The sequence below is a fragment of the Eulemur rufifrons genome, chromosome 10 (assembly GCF_041146395.1).
Source record: "Eulemur rufifrons isolate Redbay chromosome 10, OSU_ERuf_1, whole genome shotgun sequence".
NCBI classification, from domain to species: Eukaryota; Metazoa; Chordata; class Mammalia; order Primates; family Lemuridae; genus Eulemur; species Eulemur rufifrons.
Genome location: NC_090992.1, coordinates 15,281,116 through 15,302,455, shown reverse-complemented (window position 1 = coordinate 15,302,455; position 21,340 = coordinate 15,281,116). Strand labels below are relative to the sequence as shown.

Below are 21,340 nucleotides of genomic sequence, written 5' to 3'. Positions count from 1 at the left end.
TCATCTTTGTAGATATTGAATCAATAATGATTATGATAGAAATATTGTTTGAACGAGTGACAATGAGCCAGAAACTAATACCTTCAAAAAAATAAGGGAAATAATCTGAGGGAGAGTAGATAATTGCAACAAGGAGGGATATTTGGTAGTACAGTTTGATGACATAAGGTGTAAAGGTGAGTGCTTTTATGATGAAGAGAGGGAGAATGTTCTGAATGTGGAAATGAGGAACACAAAGAACACCTCCATATTCAAGGCCCAGGATATAAGAAATGTGCAAGAGAAAGCAGCTAGCACTTGTCAGGGCCTACAGAGGAAGCAGGGTCATCAGGGAAGAGCTTATGTTATTATAGACTGGTATTGATCATAAAACACTTTGAAGTACATAGAGTAACTTTCTCAATACCTTCAGTTTCCTACATGGACTTTTTGTTGTGTTACCTTTTCCACTAATTGTACATATCATGAAACTTGAGTCTGTTTTATGATGATTACTTGATCAAATTAGTAGTCATGTTTTGCTATTTAATATGTTTCACATTACTAATGTATAAGGCTGTATCATTGGTCAGTTTTGATTTATTCATTGTTGTTTTGTGATAGCATAAGGGATGTGGTTTTATACCACACTATATTTCTAATTTACAGAAAGTCTGTCACCTTAATAGTCTGATGTCTCTTCAGAAATTATGATGGAGTTGTTGATTAGTTGTAATATAATAATGACTGCTATTATCCACAGGAAAATAAGAAGAATGTATTCTTTTTCTACTTTTTTATCCTTAAGTCTTCTTAACAAGCACAGATAGCCTCTTTCTTGACTGTTAGATTCCACACCTTTTCAAAACCCCTAAGTTCACCTGAAAAGGTTTTACAATCAGAAATGTAATTGATTTAAGTATTATGAAATAGCCTGTTCATCTATGAAAAATAAGTCTCCAAGGATAGCACAAAATTTCTTTTTAGGAAGTTAATTTTATGTTGTTAATTATTCATACTGGAGGATCTTACATGATGAATCCAGAGATGTAAAATAATATGCATTAAACCAAAATCATTCAATAAATACTTCCATTTCCAAATTAGTCAATTTTGGCTACTCCAAAGTAAGATTTGTGAAAACTATAGATGTTGCCATTTGTGCCACTCCTATGAAAGTATTTAATCCTTTAAGGGCTACTGTCGGCCATGAAGTTAACTCGACTGTCAAACAACATGAATTGCATAGTGAAATCTTGGATTTTTAAAAATCATGCACAAAAATACAAAGGGAATAAATTCATTACCATCTATTATGTTTTAAGCAGGAGCAATATTTAAAATGATCAGACTTGTACTGTCATGACATTGAACATTCAGAAAAGATGCTGGTCATTGGATCATTCATAATAGTATTTTCCTACTAAATAGCAGCCCTGGTCCTCAATGTTACATTTATTGTTTTGTTATCAAATTTAATTTCAATCATAAGTCTTCATGATAGATATTATTTTTTCCATTTTGCAAATGAAAAAGTCCTAAGACTTAAAGAAGTAAGTAACTTACGTAAGATCACATAGAAAATTGGTAGAGCTGGGATTCAAATGTAGTTTTATCTGACTCTAAAATCTGTGCCATTTTAACTAATATACTGCCTTGATAAAAATGCCCAAATCTCTACTTTATGTTAAGAACTGAGTTCACAATAGTTTATTACTTGTTTGAAAGAATAGATCCTTTTCCTAAATTTCGACATTTTTTAAAAATAAGCTTATTTCTAGTAATATTTCCTAACCTTTTTTCTTTCTTGTTATATATTAGGACGTCTTGCATGGCTAGTATACTTAGTTGGGACAGTTGTAGGAGGAAGATTAACATATATCAGTACAGATGAACATGATGCTATGGATGGAGAATTATCCTGTCGGTAAGTAACAGCCATGTAATTTAAAGAAATTTAAATAGTTAAGAAATGTAGTTATTGAGCTGGTATTATGAGCTAAAGCATTGTATATATGACCTTTTGAGGAAGGTATTATTTCCGTTTTTATTGATGGGAAAACCAAGGCTTAGAGGTTAAGTGATTTGTAGAAGTCAAATCTCTAATAAGTTGTAGACTCAAATCTTTTTTAGACTTTGTGCGAATAATGTGATGAAGATTTAGGTTGCTTTTTGTTTGGATCTGATAGAGCATAAAAAATTGGTGTGTGTTGGAATGGTGGCAAAATTTGGAATGATATATATCTGCTCAAAAAGCATTGGGTAGCCAGTTATCCAACAGAAGCTGTTTATGAATCTTGACGAGATTTTTCCCCTAATGGCCACAGCCTTTAGAAGAAGCAGTTGAATTAATCTCCTCATGTTTCTATTCTGAACTGAGGAAAATTTCTATATACGAATAATACAAGGGAGCAAGTGAGTTGATTTTCTTTATATTTTATTTTTACTAACATCTTTCCTTATTATACGTGCAATATGTGTTTTTGTTGAAGACTTACAAATACAAATGAAAAGAATAATATATTATTCTAGAGGTAACTATTATCATTTTGATGAAGACCTTTTGGGTCTTTTAATGTATGTGGGTATATGTACACTACATGTGTGTTTTTCAACTTTTTTAAAACAGAAATTGTCATAATGTTTTGTAAACTAAAATAATCATAATAGCTAACTCATTGGGGACTATAAGGAATATATTTTTTAAGTACTTAGAACTGCCTGGCAAAATAGTAAGCTATGTATTAATATTACAGAGAGAGACACATAGACATACATATACATAACTTCTTTAAATCAAACCTAATATCATGAATATTTTACCTAGACATTTAAATATTCTAAGCTGTATCATAATTTAAATAGACCCTTGGTTTTGGAATTTTAGGTTGTTTCTCAATTTTTCTTTATTACTACTTTTCGATGAATATTCTTTTAGTTTTATCTTTATGTAGATTGAAATAATTTCATTAAAGTTAATTCCTAAAAGCTGAATGGCTGGTCAAAGGGTATGTAGCATTTTAAACACTTTCAATACACATTATCAAATGGTCTTCTGAAAAAGTTGTACCAATTTATCCTCTGAAACCAAACGCTGTGGGAGTTAACCATTTTTCAGCAATTGAACACTAGATAATAGGATTCATATTATTGCCAGTTTATAGGTAACAAATGTTTTGTTTTAATTTGTATTTCTTTGGTTACTAGTAATGTCAAACATTTTCTTTCATTCCTTTTTTTGTCATTTGTATTTATTCTTTGTGATTTTTATATCTATATTGATTTTCTTTTGTAATTATCTTTTCTAATTTATTCATAAAAGCTCAGTATATATCAAAAATCTTAATATTTGGCTGAGTTTAGTGGCTTATGCTTTTTGACGCTAAGGTGGGAGGATCGTTTGAGGCCAGGAGTTCAAAACCAGCCTAAAAAAATAAAAAAATTAGTCAAGTGTGGTGGTATGAGCCTGTAGTACTAGCTACTTGGGAGGCTCAGGTGGGAGGATTGCTTGAGCACAGGATTATAGTGAGGTGTGGTCATGCCACTGCAGTCCAGCCTCCTGGGTGACAGCAAGACCCTGTCTCAGGAAAAAAAAAAAAAATGTAATATTTTATTATTCATTTTGAAAAGATTTTCTCTGTGTTTTTAATTTACTGTAGAAATTTGTTTTTTACTGGCTTTCAATATTTATGTGGTTAGATCTATGAATTTTTTCCTTCAAATTTTCTCCACTGCTTATACTTGGAAAGATTTTTTTTCACTCCTAGATAATAAAAATATCCATGTATATGTTCTAGCTCTTTTATGGTGTTAGCTTTTTATATTTAATTTTTAATATATATGACATTTATTTTGTTTTATATACTTTTTCTAAAATTTCCAAAGTGTTAATTAATGCTAATCCTACCCTCTACTGATTTGAAGTACCACTTATATCCTAAATAAAATTCTTAGTCTTTTTCCAGGCCTTTCATACTCTTCCATTGATCTTAGATGTCTATTACCCTATGAAAGTCCTTAAGATCATTATAGCTAGTTGTGATATTCTCTGTCATTATTATTCTTAAATATATTCCTAGGTGTTTCATAAATTTGTTGTAATTTTGAATAGAAAATTTTCTTTTATTCCATACCCTTTTCAAGCTTTCAGCTATCTCTTTAATAAAATTTTAATCTGAGTAGACCATAAATATTTTCAGTTTTTCTAAGATTAATTACTTTCTGTATTAAATCAAATTACTTAAAATATGAATAAATAGGTGTTTAGGGGCCTTCTTTAAATGCTTTAGTTAATTTTCATCTAAGCAAAAATGTGTGCCTCTGTACTATCTTGTAAGATAACATTACATATTTAGTAAAGTGCAAATTAAGTATACTTTTTGCTATAGTTAGCTTGACTTTTTAAAGTTTTTATCATCAGATGGGGAATATATACTGCCACTGTTTTGTAAGAAAATATATAATAGGAAATAAACAAAGCAGGTGTATATCTGCCTGTTAGAAAATACATTTTTTTCTTTAAGCTGCAAACATATTTAACTTAAAATAAGATTTATCTTGTGTCTTAGCCTGCATTCTCTAGAAAACAGCCTTAGGTAAAGTTTATAGGCTAATGTTTTATTGGAGGGTGGGGAGAAGGGTTCATTTTCAGAGAAGAAAGAATAAGGGGAAAGGGAAAGACAGAATAAGAGCAAACAATATAGTCAGTCCTCATTATTTCTGGATTCCATTTTTTTAAATTATTCAATTTGACAAAATTTGTTTCCAAGTCCAAAATCAATGTTCATGGTGCTTTTGTGGTCATTTGCAGACATGTGCATAGGGGTGGAAAAATCTGAGTTGCATATTGCACAATTTCCCAACAGAGGTTAAACCAGGTGATCCTCTGCCTTCTTGTCACAGCTCTCATACTGCAAGTAAACGTCCTTTTGCATTCTATTTGGGGCCAAATTTGCTGCACATTTGTGCTTTTCATTTGTGCTTTCAGAGTTTAAAGTAGCTGCACTGTAGTGCTACAGTGCTGTATAGTGTTCCTAGGCACAAGAAGGCTGTCATGTGCCTTACAGAGAAAATACATGGGTTAGATAAGCTTCGTTCAGGCTTGAGTTGTAGTACTGTTGGCTGTGAGTTGAATATTAATGAATCAGCAATATATGTTAAATAAGGAGTCTTTAAACAGAAACACACACAAAACAAGGTTATGATTTGCTGACAAAAATGTTACTAGAGGCTTGCAGGAACCTAACCCTATATTTCCCCTAGGAGCAGTGATTCAGTATAATTAATTCAATATTCACAGCTACTTTATAGAACATAACTACCATGAATAATGAGAATCAACTGTGTAAGGTGGTACATTACTGAGAAAACACAGCTGGTCGCTTGCTTTTACAGACATTGTCCCTAGAGACCAGATGAAACCACTCAGCCTCAGAACAGCCCATAGTAAGCAGTAGTAAGGGCAATCAGTTTGTTTGTTGGCTTCTTTCTGTGTCCAGTTTCTTACCAGTTGATGTCTACCCCTAGGTGTTTAACTTTTCCACACTTATGAGTTATGTTCCCTGGCTTCTTTGAGGAGCTGTTGGGGAGCCAGAGCATCTACTGGTTTAGTTTAGCTGGAGCTGTGGACTGGAGCTGTGGCTTGCCTCTCCTTTCCCCTGGGAGGATTTATAACTGCAGGAGCTGTGTGAATCTTTACTAGCGCTACAGGACAAGTGGCTAGGACCCCAGGGGTGGAGTGAGAAGTGATGGTGGGGTTGGAGGGTGTGCAAGTAGGGCCAAGAAAATTCAAGGTGGAGCATATTCTAGGACTTACACACTTCCTCTGGAAACAACATAAATATGTGTATTAGAATATTGAGATTCTAAATTCAGAATGATGTCTTATGTAAAATTACAAAATATCACTTTCATATGAAGAAATTCCAAGTAAATGGAACTATATTACAGTTGCCTTCTATGTGTTATATGTTGGCTGTCCATCTCCTGGGAGAACACTACAAACCAGAAGATTGAGAAGCTCCTGCCAAAAGTCTTTATAATTAAAACATATTACTTTGATGTTTTTAAATATGTTACTTTAACATAGCAGATAATATATTTGTACTCAGGCCCACAATTCTAATTAAATAAAGATGATTTTATAGTCATTTTAGTTTCATTCATCATGACTAAAATATAAATCTCTTGAGAGATTCTCCAGTTGTTTTGTCTTATTCATCACATGGTCTCTCAATCTAATAGTGCTAGTAGAGAGCCTGCATCTTTCAGGCTTATTCTAGTCAGCTGTGCCACCTTCCTCCTCTCCTTATTTCTCTCACCTGCTCATCTCCTGGTCATCCCTCATCTTTCATTGAAGACTGATTACTAGCTCAGAGTTTTGCTTTCTTTCCCAAACTGTGCTATCATATAGATGATTTCAACTTCTGTCTGATCAGATAATGTTCCTCTCCCTTCCCCTACTCATAAGCCACCAGTGGCTTCCTGTCACACTTAAGACAATTTCCAGGCCCCAAAGCATCCTATGCTATTTCTGACCCCATTTTCTATCCTTTCCCATTGAACTCAACCACACTGGCCTCTTTGCTATTCTTTGAGTACTACCAGTATGTTTTCACTTTAGGGCCTTTGCACGTCTCTTTCTTCTGCTAGGAATGTTTTCTCCCAGATGTTTGTATAGTACAGTTGACCCTTGAACAATGCAGGCAGGGTTGGGGCGCCAACCTCCCACACAGTCGAAAATCCGCATACAACTTTTGACCCCCCCAAATTTAACTATTAATAAGCTACTATTGCCCAGAAGCCTTAACAATAAGTCAGTTAACAACATATTTTGTATGTTTTATGTATTATATATTATGTTCTTACAATAAAGTAAGCTACAGAAAAGCAAATGTTACTAAGAAAATCATAAGGAAGAGAAAATATATTTACTATTCATTAAGTGGAAGTAGATCATTATAAAGGTCTTTATTCTCATCATCTTCATGTTGAGTAGGCTGAGGAGGAGAAGGAAAAGGAGAGGTTGGTCTGTCTATCTCAGGTGGCAGAGGTGGAAGAACATCCACATATAAGTGGACCCGCACAGTTCAAACCTATGTTGTTCAAGGGCCAGCTGTACTCCCTCACTGCAGTTGGGTCTGTACTCAAATGTCTCTTTTTCCAAGAGGCCTCCTCTGACCTTTCTATCCAAAATAACATCGTTATCCTACTCTATTTTTCTTCATAGTACTTATTACCTCTTGATGTTGTTTATTTATTTATTCCACTGGAATAAGGGAAAGAGTATGCTTTGTTTGTTTTGTTTACTGCTGTATTTTGTCTCCTATGTGCGACAAAATCTTAATCCTGAAGGAATTTAGGGTTTTCTCTGATTTGTTGAGAGATAATAAAAGAAATTGCACACTTCTGTAGATAGGTGCCATTGTCAGTTAATACGTTGTTTTTAACCTCAGCTGGGCCCTCTGCATTGCTCAGTGATTCTATTTTATGTTAGTAATTCTTGTCTTCTGACTTCCAAACACTTACTGGACTGTTTCACTGGGATGTTCTATCCCACGTGCACCTCTAATTCAATGTCTAAAATTAAACTCATCTCTTCCATCCACTCCCAGCCCTGACTGCCCTTCTAAAGTGCAGATCTGATTATGTTAGTGCTTTGCTTAATCTCTGCAATGACTTTTCATTGTTTTGGGGATTAAAATCAACATGGCTTGTCAGGCTCTTCATGATCCTGCTTATCTCATTAGCCTCATCTCCAGCCACTGACTACATTATAGCCTCATTGAACACTAAGCTTTTAAATGAGCCATTTTTTCCCCTTCTCTAGCTGTCTACCCATGCTTCCCCCTTTCTATCGCACACTATCTTTGTGCTGTTCCATCATAAAATATTAGTAATGCTTGCTAATATCCTTATAGGATTTATTATAATACTTGTCATTCTTTATTGTAATCACTTGTTTTATTGTCTTTCCCTTGATAGACTATAGATTTCTAGAGGACTAGGGATATATGTCTTGCTCACTGAACACTTAATGCACTTGTCATATAGTAGGCCCTCAAATATTTGTTGACTAAATGAATACTTATTTAATTGGATATCCAGGGAAATCCAAAACAGTTATCTAAAATTAATTTCTTTGTATTTGAAGTGGTATGCTCATACTTCAACCAAAATTGTTTGTTTGTTTATTTTTGAGACTATTTATTTATTTATTTATTTTTGAGACAGGGTCTCATTCTGTTGCCCAGGCTGGAGTGCAGTGACATGATCATAGCTCACTGTAACCTTGAATTCCTGGGCTCAAGTGATCGGACTCCGCCTCAGCTTCCCGAGTAGCTGCGATGATAGTTATGTGCCATCATGCCTGGCTGATTTTTTTTTTTTTTTTTTTTTTTTTGTAGAGACAAGATCTCACTGTGTTGCCCAGGCTGGTCTTGAACTCCTGGCCTCAAGTGATCCTCCTGCCTCAGCCTCCCAAAATGCTGGGATTTATAGGCATGAGCCATCATGCCTGACCCATGATTTATCTTTTAATGATTTATGTTTTTATTCCTTCTAAACTTTTTATCAGAAATAATTTAAGATAAAGGAAAAATAGATACAGGAGAATAAATTGAAACTGGGAATGAATATCATATACAGGATAAACATCTCTAATCCAAAAACCCGGAAGATAAAATGCTCTGAAATTTGAGCTTTTTGAGCACTGACATGATGTTCAAAGATCATACTCAGAGGAAATGCTCATTGAAGCATTTTGGATTTCATTTTGGATTAGGGATGGTGAACTGGTAAGTATAATGCCAAATTCCAAAAAATCCAACATCTGAGACACTTCTTGTCCCAAGCATTTTGGATAAGGGATACTTGACCTGTATGTATACAATATAAGCATTGGTCTTGTGCATTTGTTAGAGGTGGCCACACATCTTTGAAGGGCACTGTGGCAGAGACTGCTAGTTGTCCCCCATATCTCTTCTTCCTTCTGTAGTAATAAAATATGTGATTGTTTCATTGTACAGATGGCCACCCTGAATAAAACTAGATTTACTACACTGTCTTGCTGTTAAGTGTGGTTATGTGATTATGTTCTGAGCAATTGAATGTAAATGAACATGGTATATATAACATATGTGGACATAATGGGTGGAGCTGAAGAAGCCACCTTAGACCACAGAGTGATTTTGGAGGCAAGTGTAACAACAAGCTATTATAGAAAGAACCTAATCCCCTGATACATCATGGAGCACCAACTAGCCTTGGAGCACTGCCTTAGATTTTTGCTTGAGAGAGAAATAAATGTCTATATTTTATGCCATTATTATTTTGGATTTCAGGCATTTGCAGCTGAACCTGTACAACTACCAAAACTTCTTTGACAAATGGATTATGTACCCTTCTGGGAACTCTTTTCCACTGTCCTGGTGGGGAGATCATTGCCTTTTAGGCAAATGCTCTAAAATTTGAAACTTTTTGAGCACTGACATGATGCTCAGAGGTCATGCTCAGAGAAAATGCTTAATATGAGTTGTAAAGGCACCCCCAGCAAGCTGTCTTTTTGTTTCACATCTTCTTTGGATTTGGGAGTGTATGGTATAAAAAGAAAATAAAAGTAAATAAGTGAAAGTTCATAGAATGAACAAAGAACTTGAATAGAAGAAGGGAGGTCCTACTTAATAAAGAACTTAAAAGCAGTATATACCTTATATAAGTCAGTTGACAAATCACCTGGATCCAGAGATGAAGTTTGATATGTGTATCTATTTATTTAACTTAGTTACTCCAACAATCTGCTAACAGTACACAGGCTTTAAAAGTTAGTTTTGTCCCTTCTTTCAAAACTGGAGGATAAACGCGTTATCTTAGGCAAAAAACCCAAAACCTGATTATAGTAATCTAATTCTTAAATCTAATTCTTTAGCAAGTTCTCCATAAATCTTAGTGGTATTGAGGATATTTGGTAAGTGTAGTGTATTTACAAAATAAATAGCTTAATTTATAAATATAGGAAATAATCACTATAAAAATGCTTGTCAAAATATTTTTTCTTTTTTTTTTTTATTCAAGATATTATGGGGGCACAAACATTTCGGTTACATGAAATGCATTTGCCTCACCCAATACAGGGCTACGAGTGTGCCTTTCTCCCATACAGTGTGCCCCGTTTCCATTAGCTGTGGGTTTACCCCCCTGCCTCCTGACCTACGCCGGTCAGGGGCTCTACCTGACCAGCACCCAATGAATATTACTACCATATGAACACCTTAGTGTTGATCAGTTAGTACCAATTTGATGGCGAGTATATGTGCTGTATGTTTTTCCATCCTTGTGGTACCTCACTTGAAAGGATGGGCTCAATCTCTATCCAGGATAATATAAGAGGTGCTAGATCACCATTGTTTTTTGTAGTTGAGTAGTATTCCATGGTATACATATACCACATTTTATTTATCCACTCATGTATTGATGGACATTTGGATTGTTTCCACATCTTTGCAATTGTGAATTGTGCTGCTATAAACATTCGAGTGCAGATGTCTTTATTATAGAATGCCTTTTTTTCCTTTGGATAGATGCCTAGTGGTAGGATTCCTGCATCAAATGGTATTTCTATTTTTAGCTCTTTGGAGTATCTCTAAATTACTTTCCACAGGGGTTGTACTAATTTGCAGTCCCACCAGCAGTGTACGAGTGTTCCAATCTCTCCACATCCATGCCAGCATTTGTTATTTTGGGACTTTTTGATGGAGGCCATTCTCACTGGAGTTAGGTGATATCTCATTGTAGTTTTGATTTGCACTAGCACTTTTTTATATGTTTGCTGGCCATTAGTCTTTCTTCTTTTGAAAAATTTCTGTTCGTGTCCTTTGCCCATTTATTGATGGGGTTGCTTGATTTTTTCTTGTTTATTTTCTTAAGTTCTGTATAGATTCTTATTAGCCCTTTATCAGATATGTAGAAAGCAAATACTTTCTCCCATTCTGTAGATTGTCTGTTCGCTCTAATGATAGTTTCCTTGGCTGTGCAGAAGATTTTTCATTTGATCAGGTCCCAGTTGTTTATTTTTGTTGCTGCTGTGATTGCTTTGGGGGTCTTCTCTATAAATTCTTCACCTAGGCCAATGTCTAAACAGGTCTTCCCAACATTTTCTTTCATAATTCTTAAGGTTTAGCACCTTAGGTTTAAGTCTGTTATCCATCGTGAGTTGATTTTTGTGAGAAGTGAGAGATGGGGATCCAGTTTCAATTTTCTGCATGTGGTTTCAGTTTTCCCAGCACCACTTATTGAATAGAGATTCTTTTCCCCAATGTATACTTTTGTCTGCTTTGATGAAGATTAGATGACAATATGAGGATGGTTTTATATCTGGGATCTCCATCCTATTTCAAAGGTCTATATCTCTGTTCTTGTGCCAGCACCATGCTATTTTGGTTACAACAGCCGTGTAGTAAAGTTTGAAGTCTGTCAGACTGATGCCTCCCAATTTGTTCTTTTTGCTTAAGATTGCTTTGGCTATACGAGGTCTTCTCTGGTTCCAGATGAAGTGCAGAATTACTTTTTCTAAATCTGTAAAGAATGATGGTGGAATTTTGATAGGGATTGCATTAATTCTGTAGATCACTTTAGGTAGAATGGACATTTTAGCAATATTGATTCTACCAGTCCATGAGCATGGTAGGGATTTCCATCTGTGTACATCTTCTACAATTTCTTTTCTCAGTGTTTTGTAGCTCTCCCTATAAATATCTCTCATCTCCTTTATTAAATATATTCCTAAATATTTAGTTGTCTTTGATGCTATTGTGAAAGGTGTTGCATCTGTGATTTGATTTTTGGCTTGACTGTTATTGGTGTATATGAATGCCACTGATTTATGTGCATTAATTTTGTATCCTTAGACTTTACTGAATTTGTTTATCAATTCCAGGATCCTGTCTCTTGATTGAATCCTGGGGATTTTGTATATATAATAGCATATCATCAGCAAAGAGTGAGAGTTTGACCTCCTCTGTCCCCATTCAGACACCCTTAATTCCCTTCTCTTTGCTGATTGCTCTGGCAAGGACTTCCAGCACTATGTTGAATAGAAGTGGAGACAGTAGGCAACCTTGTCTGGTTCAAGTTCTAAGCAGGAATGCTTTCAATTTTTCCCCATTCAATAATGATATTGGCTGTGGGTTTATCGTATATGGCCTTAATAATTTTAAGGAATGTCCCATCTATGCCTATTTTGTTAAGGTTTTTTGTCCTATAAGTGTGCTGGATTTTATTAAATGCTTTTTCTGCATCTATTGAGAGAATCATATGGTCTTTGTTCTTGCTTTTATTTAGGTGGTGAATTGCATTGATAGATTTGCGTACGTTGAACCAGCCTTGCATCTCTGGGATAAAGCCCACCTGGTCATGATGAATTATTTTTTTGATGTGCTGTTGGATTTGGTTTGCTAAGATTTGGTTGAGGATTTTTGCATCAGTATTCATGCAGGATATTGGTCTGTAGTTTTCTTTTTTTTGTCAAGTTCTTTCCTGGCTTTGGTATCAAGATGATAATTGGCTTTGTAGAGTGAGTTGGGGAGGATACCATCCTTCTCCATGTTTTGGAATAATTTCTGCAGTATACGTATAAGTTCTTCTTTGTATATTTGGTAAAATTCATATATGAACCTATCTGGTCTGGGACTTTTTTTTTTTTTTTTTTTGGAAGATTTTTTTATTGCTGCTCCAATTTCTACGCTTGATGTTGATCTGTTCAGGAATTCTATTTCCTCCTAATTGAGCTTAGGGAGGTTGTGTCTTTCCAAGAATTTGTTCATTTCCTCCACATTTTGTAGTTTTGGGGCATAGAAATTTTTATAGTATGCAAAGATAATGTTTTTTGTTTCCACAATGTCTGTAGTGACCTTTCCTTTTTCATTTCTGATTGAGTTTATTAAAGTCCTTTCCTTCCTAGTTTTTGTCAGTCTAGCAACAGGGCTATCAGTTTTGTTTATCTTTTCGAAAAACCAGCTTTGGGTTTTATTGATCTTCTGTATTGTTCTTTTGTTCTCAATTTCATTTAGTTCTGATCTGATCTTAGTTATTTCCTTTCTTATGCTAGGTTTAGAATTAATTTGCTTTTCCTTTTCCAGTTTCTTGAGAGGGTTTATTAGTTTGTTGATTTGTAAGCTTTCTGTCTTTTGGATGTGAGCATTTAATGCTATTAGTTTTCCTCTCAGGAATACTTTTGCTGTATCCCACAGATTTTGATAACTTGTGACCCTGTTATCATTTAATTTAAAGAATGTTTTTTATCTCAATCTGGATCTCTTACTGGACCCAGTAGTCATTCAGCAATAGATTGTTTATTTTCCACGACTTTGTGAAGCGGTGAGTGTGTCTGTTGAAATTGATCTCTAGTTTTATGCCACTATGGTCTGAGAAGATACGTGTTACAATTTCTGTTTTCTTAAATTTGTTGAGGTCTGATTTGTGGCCTAGGATGTGGTCAAGTTTGGAGAAAGTTCCATGAGCTTATGAGAAGAATGTATATTTGGCTTTATTTGGGTGGAATGTTCTGTAGATGTCTGTTAGACCCATTTGTTCTAGAACTCTGTTTAAGTGTGTTATTTCTTTGCTTATTTTATTGGAGAGTCTGTCCAATTCAAACAGTGGGGTGTTGAATCCCCCAGTACTATGGCATTACTGTTTATCATGCTATTTAGATCAAACAGGGTTTGCTTTATATATCTGGGTGTTCCTGTGTTGGGTGCATAGATATTAAGAATCGTTAAGTCTTCTTGTTGGATTTTTCTTTTCACCATTATATAGTGACCATCTTTGTCTTTCTTTGCTTTTGCTATTTTAAAATTTATGCTGTCTGAAATCAGAATCGCTACCCCCGTTCTCTTTTAGTTTCCATTTGCCTGGAAATTTGTTTTCCAATCCTTGACCTTGAGTCTGAAAGCGTCTTTGTGGGTTAGATGTGTTTCCTAGAGACAGTAGATATTTGGCTTATAATTTTTTATTCACTTAGCTGGTCTTTGTCTCTTCAAAGGACAATTCAAGCCATTCACATTTTTTGAGAGGATTGATATTTGGGGTAGATTTCTGTTCATATTGTTGGGTAAATTCTTATTATTTTGTTTTACCTCTTGAGCCATTGTGGAATCCAGGCTCTGGACTTTAACTCTTGAGTGATTTTAATTTGGTGGGTATCTCCTGTGCTGTTCAGTGTATAATGCAGGTCTGAGTACTTCATGCAGAGCAGGTCTGATCTTCGCAAATTCCATTAGTGATTGCTTGTCTGGTACAGTCTTTATTTCTCCCTCATAGATAAAGCTTAGTTTTGCCAGTTAAAGAATTCTAGGTTGGCCATTATTCTGTTTTAGAAGATTGAGGATGGGTCCCCGGTCGATTCTGGCTTGTAGGTTTTCATTTGAGAAGTCTGCAGTTAGTCTGATAGGTTTTCATTTATAGGTTATCTGTTGTTTTCGTCTTACTGCTTGAAGGATTGCCTTTTCGTGTTTACTTTGGCCAGTCTGATAATTATGTGACGTGGTGATTGCCTCTTCATGTTGAGTCTCACAGGAGTTCTGTGTGCTTCTTATATCTGGATATCTAGGTTTCTGGCCAGGCCAGGCATATTTTCCTCCAGTATTCCAAGAAATAGATTTTCCAGCCCTTGTGTATTTTCTTTTCTCCCTGGGATGCCTATAATTCTTATATTTGATTTCTTTACATAATCCCACATTTCTTGTATGTTCTGTTCTTGTCTCTTGCCTCTGTGTTCTTTTTCTTCATCTGATTTGTTTAGCACATAGGCATTATCTTCAAGCTCTGAGATTCTTTCTTCTGCGTGATCCATTCTATTTTTAAGGCTTTCCACTGTGTTTTGAAGTTCCTTCAATGCCTCTTTCATTTCCAGGATTTCTGTTTGGTTTTTTTGTAATATTTCAATATCTTTAGAGAGTTTTTCATTCATTTCCTGTATTGTTCTCATGGCTTGTTTGTATTGGGTTTCTATTTTCAATTCTATTACGTTTCCTTACAATCCATATTTGGAATTCTTCCTCCATCAATTTAATCATTTCATTTAAATTAGTAACCAATTTTGAGGGTCTCATGATTTCTTTTGGGGGTGACTTTTCTCTCTGCTCTTTCATATTCCCTGTGTTCTTTCTCTGGTTCTTTCTCATCAGGGTTATTGACTGAGGATGGGGAGTGCTAGGACTGGTTTGTGCCCTTAATTTCAAGCCCCCAAGGGACGTTCCTTGACAGGGGTGGAAGGGGGCGCACTGGTCTTGTACTGCCTTAGAAGTATTTTGGCAAGTTGGGTTACCTCTGACCTGTTGTCTTCACCTCTTGCCAGTGGAGATTAGTGAGTTTGGTCCCCCAGCTTAAGATCCCACGTAGTGAATCGCACCTATGTGTATAACTCCACTGCCCTCTGATAGCTTGCGATGGAGGGCACTGTGTTAAGCTATGGGGTTACCATCTCTGTCATTGGTTGCAGATTGCGTGGAGGAGCCAGTTATTGAGGTAATCTGATGCCTCTGTGTTGGTCTCTGGTCCCTGGGTGAGGAATACTAATGCCCCGATCTTTAGGAAGGATCTTGCCATTCCCAAGGGTTACTTGGACCCTATTCCTGCTTAAAGTGGTGGTAGGAGCAAGGCAGATCGCTGGATGTCAGTGCTTCTGTGGTTGCTTGATTTGCCACTAGGGGGAGCCACTAATATGTTATTCAGGGTTCTTCCACCATGCTTGGGAGGTTGCTCCTGATGGGAGGGGTTACTTGGTACCCCTGCTGGGGTCTTTGGCCAGGATTTTCCTTCCCTGACCACGAACCCCACTGTTGGCAGCCTCCCGGATGTGGAGAGCAGGCCCTAGAGTTATGATCTTTTTAGATGACCTAAGCCAGTCTGGGGGGCCGAATCACTGGGCTGTCAATTATTGATCTGCACCAAGGCTCCGGCAGATTCATGCCAGTCACACAGAGAGTGGCTTTTCTTGCTTCTCTCTACCTCTAGAGGCAGAGCCCACCACTCCCAGCATGAAAGCTGGTGCGCTAGGAGAGGGGTGATGCCCAAGACTGCCCAGCGCCCCCGTGCCTGAGAATCCTGCAGGTGGTGGCCTCCCAGCACTAGGGAACTAGACTTGTAGGGAAGCACTCAAAACTCGCCCATCGATACAGTCCTGGCTAGCTGAATTGATAGGTCGCAGAAGAGTGGATCCTATCGTGCCCAGAATGAGAGTCCCCAGGCTAGGGGAGCGGTGCTGCCCAAAACCATAGCTCGCCACAGTGTCTGGGTTGTGGACCCCAAAAATGGCAGCTGCCCACCCACAAAGCAGTAGTGCTGGGGGCAACTGTTCAGGAGTTGGCGGATGCCAGATGGGATGCTGAGTCAACAGGACGCCTGCTGTCTCTTGTGTGTCACCCTCCTGCAATCTTTGCGCCTGTCCTGCAGGAGGTCTTGCTCTTTCTGACCCGCCCTGAGCTGGCCTAATTGTCAGTGGCTTCCAGGGTAGACTCCCTTTTCGGTGTTCATCTCCTTTGTTCTGGACCCACTGACCACCAGAGGCGAGGCCTGTCTCTGAATTCCCTGAAGCGGTTGCTCAGACGAGTCCCTCCCCTGCCCAGTGCAGTCCTAGCACAGAGCACTGAGGAGTCCAAGATGTTTCCTGCTATTGTCTGCTCTCCACAGAGCCCGCCCTCTGGTGCTGTGATTTTGCACTGACTTTAGGCACGTCCCTGTCTGAGTGGGTGTGGAGGTCAGTGGGGGGAGCAGGACATTCTCCTGTGGGTCAGATCCCACTGCACTAGGTGGCCAGGCGGGCACAGCCATCCCACGCTATATTCTCTATTTATCTTGCACTCTCCAGACTTTGGGATCGTGTCTCCCACTCACCTTTATTTTCCCCCTATGTTGTGTGACCGACGCTGTTTCTCTGCAGTTTCTCAATGCTGTTCTTGCGGGGAAGCAATCCCCTTGTGCGTAGCCGTCCAAGTTCTTCACCTCTTTCTCTGGGAGCAGAGAACCAGGAGGTCACCTCTACACCATTTTTCACCCCCCCCAAAATATTTTTTCTTAACGCTTTGATAATACTCACCAAGTTTTTTATAAAGTTCATATGCTGTGACCTAGACATTTTGTTTCTAGAAGTCTTTGGGAGTAGAGAGAGGACAAAAGTTATGTTTCACTTAGAAATAAGAGTTTTTATTCAAAATGAGATGATTAAATTTTGACATAGCATTAATTTTATGTGACTATTAAAAATAATGCTTTGGAAAGTTATTTAATATTACCAAAAATATTGGTCAAGATATATTTAGTAAGATGGATTGTGGAAAAGAATAAAAGGTCCAATAAGTAATCTGAATGCATAAATGAATACTAGTATATATGATAACAGGTACTTCAGAATGGTGAGCAAAAGATAAACTATACAAGAAAGAAATGATGTTAAATCAACGAGGTAGCCATCTGGAAAAACGTGTTGGATCCTTGTCTCACACTATTAATATATATCAAATAAGTCCAAATGTATCATAGAGGTAAACGGTAAAAAAAAAAAAAAGGAACCTAAAAATACTATAGATTCAGGTAAAACCTTGCTATTATGTGAAATCCATAAAAGAAAAAAATTGTTAAATTTTTTTGTGTAAGAAAAACAACAAAAACTTCTGCATGGCATTAAAAAAACTATACTCAAAGTCAAGAGACAAATGAAAAACAATAAAACAAATTTAAGGTCAGTACAATTATAGGCAAAGGGGTCAGCTCTCTAATATATATAGAATTTGTACAAATCAGTAATAAAAAGACACCCCAGTAGCTAAAAATGGCAAAGGATATGAGCAAACAGGTCATAGAAAAGAATATACTTACGGCTTAAAAACATGGGAAATTTTTAAGCTCACATATGTAAAAGAAATACAAATTAAAACTACACTGAGGTGCCATTTTCAGATTTCCAAAAATTATGAAATTCCATATCATCCTGAATTATCTGTGGGTATATAGGCACTCTCATGGAGTGATGGTAGGACTATAAGTTGTTTCAATTTTTATGGAAGACAACTTGTTAATAGCTGTCAAAACTATAACAGTTTATACTGTTTGAGCTAGTAGTTTGACTTTTAGGACTATATATTGTAAATATGTATATGTGAAATGACATGTACAAGATTGTTAATTGCAGCATTTTTATAACAGCAAAAAAGTTATAAACAACGTTAGTGTCTATCAATAGGGGAATGTATGAAAATACGGTACATTCATGTAGTGGAATGTTGAGGAACTGCACAACAGAATGAGAAATCTCTTTATATCTAACATAGAAAGATCTCTAAGATTTATTGCTAAATGGAAAAACCTAGGCTTAGAACCATATGTATGGGTATGCTCCATGTGTTCAGAAGGGTTGGGAGGAGACTATAGTCAGATTTGCCTGTACATACATAAAAACTTCTCTGGAATGGCACATAAAACTGTTAACAATGAATGTGTGTATGTTCTTGTGGGCATACATTGGAAGGAACTGGGTGTGTCATAACTAGGGATAGCCTTTATGCAAATTAGAGAAGGGTGATGCTTTCTCAATAACCATAACTTCTGTTAAAAAATTATTATAATGTACTGATTTTGTTCATGCAAAGCATGTGGCAGCCTCCACCAGAAAAATTTAATGAAAATATGTAATGTTTATAGATTTCTTTTTTGAAATTCTGGAGTAAGCTTTTCATTATATTGAATTAAGCTTTTTCTCTAGGAAATTTAACTTAACCTTCAGTTCACTTATGATTTTGTAATGATTTTTAATAAGTAGAAAATTTATGAATTTCTGATAATAACTAATAATAGTTTAACTACTATTAGAAGCTTTTGATTTTGTTAATATCATCTTGTAGTTTATTTCAGGTAAAATTTTTATTACTTATTAAGAGAGTGATGTATCAAACTTTTGGTAGGTGTATCTCTTGATTTCTTAAAATTTTGAGTCATGTGATCTCAGAATATTTATTTATAAATATAAGATTAAGTGAAAAAGTGAAATACAAAGCTACACATTCAATACCATTCTTTTACTAAAAACTTGTATGTACATGTATATTTACTTATATTTACATGTAATATTTTTATACATATGCTCTGCATTTATATATAAATGTTTAGTAAAATAATATCTGCGTATACATATATAGGTTTGTATTCCTGTGTATGTCTTAGGAAAAAAAGGCTAGAAGGAATTAGACCAAATTCAGTTATCTCTCAGTGTTAGGATTTCAGATGCTTTAAAAAATATTTTTTGGGCCGGGCGCGGTGGCTCACACCTGTAATCCTAGCACTCTGGGAGGCCGAGGCGGGTGGATCGCTCGAGGTCAGGAGTTCGAGACCAGCCTGAGCAAGAGCAAGACCCCGTCTCTACTAAAAATAGAAAGACATTATATGGACAACTAAAAATCTATATAGAAAAAATTAGCCGGGCATAGTGGCGCATGCCTGTAGTCCCAGCTACACGGGAGGCTGAGGCAGTAGGATCGCTTAAGCTGAGGAGTCTGAGGTTGCTGTGAGCTAAGCTGACGCCACGGCACTCACTCTAGCCTGGGCAACAAAGTGAGACTCTGTCTCAACAAAAAAAAAAAAAAAAAAAAATATTTTTTGTATGTGCTTTTGTATTTTCCCACTTTTTACAGTGATTACATATCATATTGCATTTATGATAAATGTTTTAATGTTTTTCTAAGATTTTGTACTGAAGCTTGTTTCTTTCTTTCATGAAAAGAGTTTTTCAGCTCATATCTTTAATGGATTCTGGATTGCCTCAGTGCTCTAATGAGAAGATAGAGCTTGCAATTTTGTGGTTCTTGGATCAGTTTCGTAAAACATATGTTGGTGATCAACTTCAGAGAACCTCAAAGGTAGGTTCACTAGAGATTTTTAAAAATGTTATTGGAGTAGAAGAAAGATGTATGCTTAAAAGCCTTAAGCTGAATGATATATTTGGGAAATTTCTACATAAGAAGTGTATTTTATCAATTAAAATCAATTGGTGAATTGGTATTGAAATGCAGTGTGGTTAATTTGCTTGTTCTATACCTAGATTTACTATTTTCTTTGAAGATTGATTGGCAGAGAGGTAGTAAATATTTCTTACATGGATACTCATTAAATAGTTATTTTAAATACTAATGGATTTTGCCCTATTGTATTGTATTTCAAGACTAAAAACATAAAATTTGGTCTTTTAGTAGCTTAGAACTTTTAGTAGTTCTGCGATTTTTTTTTTTTTTTGGACACTTATTTATGTGATTTCCAGTACAATTCACTCATTCCTTGGCATTTTTACTTGTTAAATAATGAGGACTAGGAGAATGTGTCCGTCCGTAAGAGGTTGCAGTTAAATAACCTTTATTGTAGGGAATGCTCATAGTGTAATAACTGATGTTTAGCATCAGCAAATTTAAATGACTTGATCTTGAGGTATAATGAGGGATTATTGAGGGCATTTATGTGAACCCTAAGCAGATATTTAGTAGTACTTGTGACATAAGATTCATGAGCTTTTTTTTTCTTCTTTCTGTAATAATAACTTTCCAAAACCTTCTCTGTAAGAAGTCCTGAGGATATTCTTATCTCCTCTGAATTTATAATTTTAGTAATGCTGAAGGATTCCATATTTGAAAATTCTAAAATAAGCTTTTTATACTCAATTGAGTTTTTTTAATCTTAGGAAATTTAACTTAACGTTCAGTTCACTTATGATTTTCTGGTAATAATAATTGTATTATTATTGTATATATTGTATTGTGTATATGTATATCTTCTTAGAATTTAGCTGCCATTGAATAAGATTCATTTGGAAGCAAAAAGAGTAGCTAGGAGTATTAATAAATGTTTTAGGTTGTCAGTAAGACAAATTAGAATCAGACAAAAATTACACGCTCTAAAATTTTTACAGGAGACCTCTTTTTTAAATCCCAGATATGCTTCTTGAAGGTTGGATATAAATCTAATTATGATAAATTGTCTAATATACCCAGAGATTTTATTATTTTGCCTTTGCGAAAGTGAGTACTACTAATCCAATATCCATTTAGTTTGAGCCTTAGAACAGTATGATATGGAGAGAAAAGCCTTCTAATTATTGTTTTTAAAGTACTTGGAAAGAAATATGTAAAGTGAGACTAGTTTTAGGACAATGGGATTTCAGAAGTTTTTTCAAAATTTTTGTTTTTCTATATATGTACACACACATATATAAAACTTTTAATACAGGATAATTGTGAAAACAAATTACAGAAGACTAGTTTTTATTTTTTGAAAAATCATGTGTATTACGAAAAAGTAAACACATTATCAGAATGGTATTGATTCA

General features: G+C 35.7%; 1 protein-coding gene across 1 annotated transcript in view; it reads left to right on the top strand.

The window, feature by feature from the left end:
- The window catches only part of RANBP17 (RAN binding protein 17), a 349,817-nt gene that overhangs the window by 75,649 nt on the left and 252,828 nt on the right, over positions 1–21,340 (top strand). The window contains exons 13-14 of the mRNA XM_069484213.1: positions 1,801–1,906; positions 19,748–19,883. Of these exons, the coding sequence (XP_069340314.1) occupies positions 1,801–1,906; positions 19,748–19,883 (242 nt within the window). The remainder of the gene's footprint in view (positions 1–1,800; positions 1,907–19,747; positions 19,884–21,340) is intronic.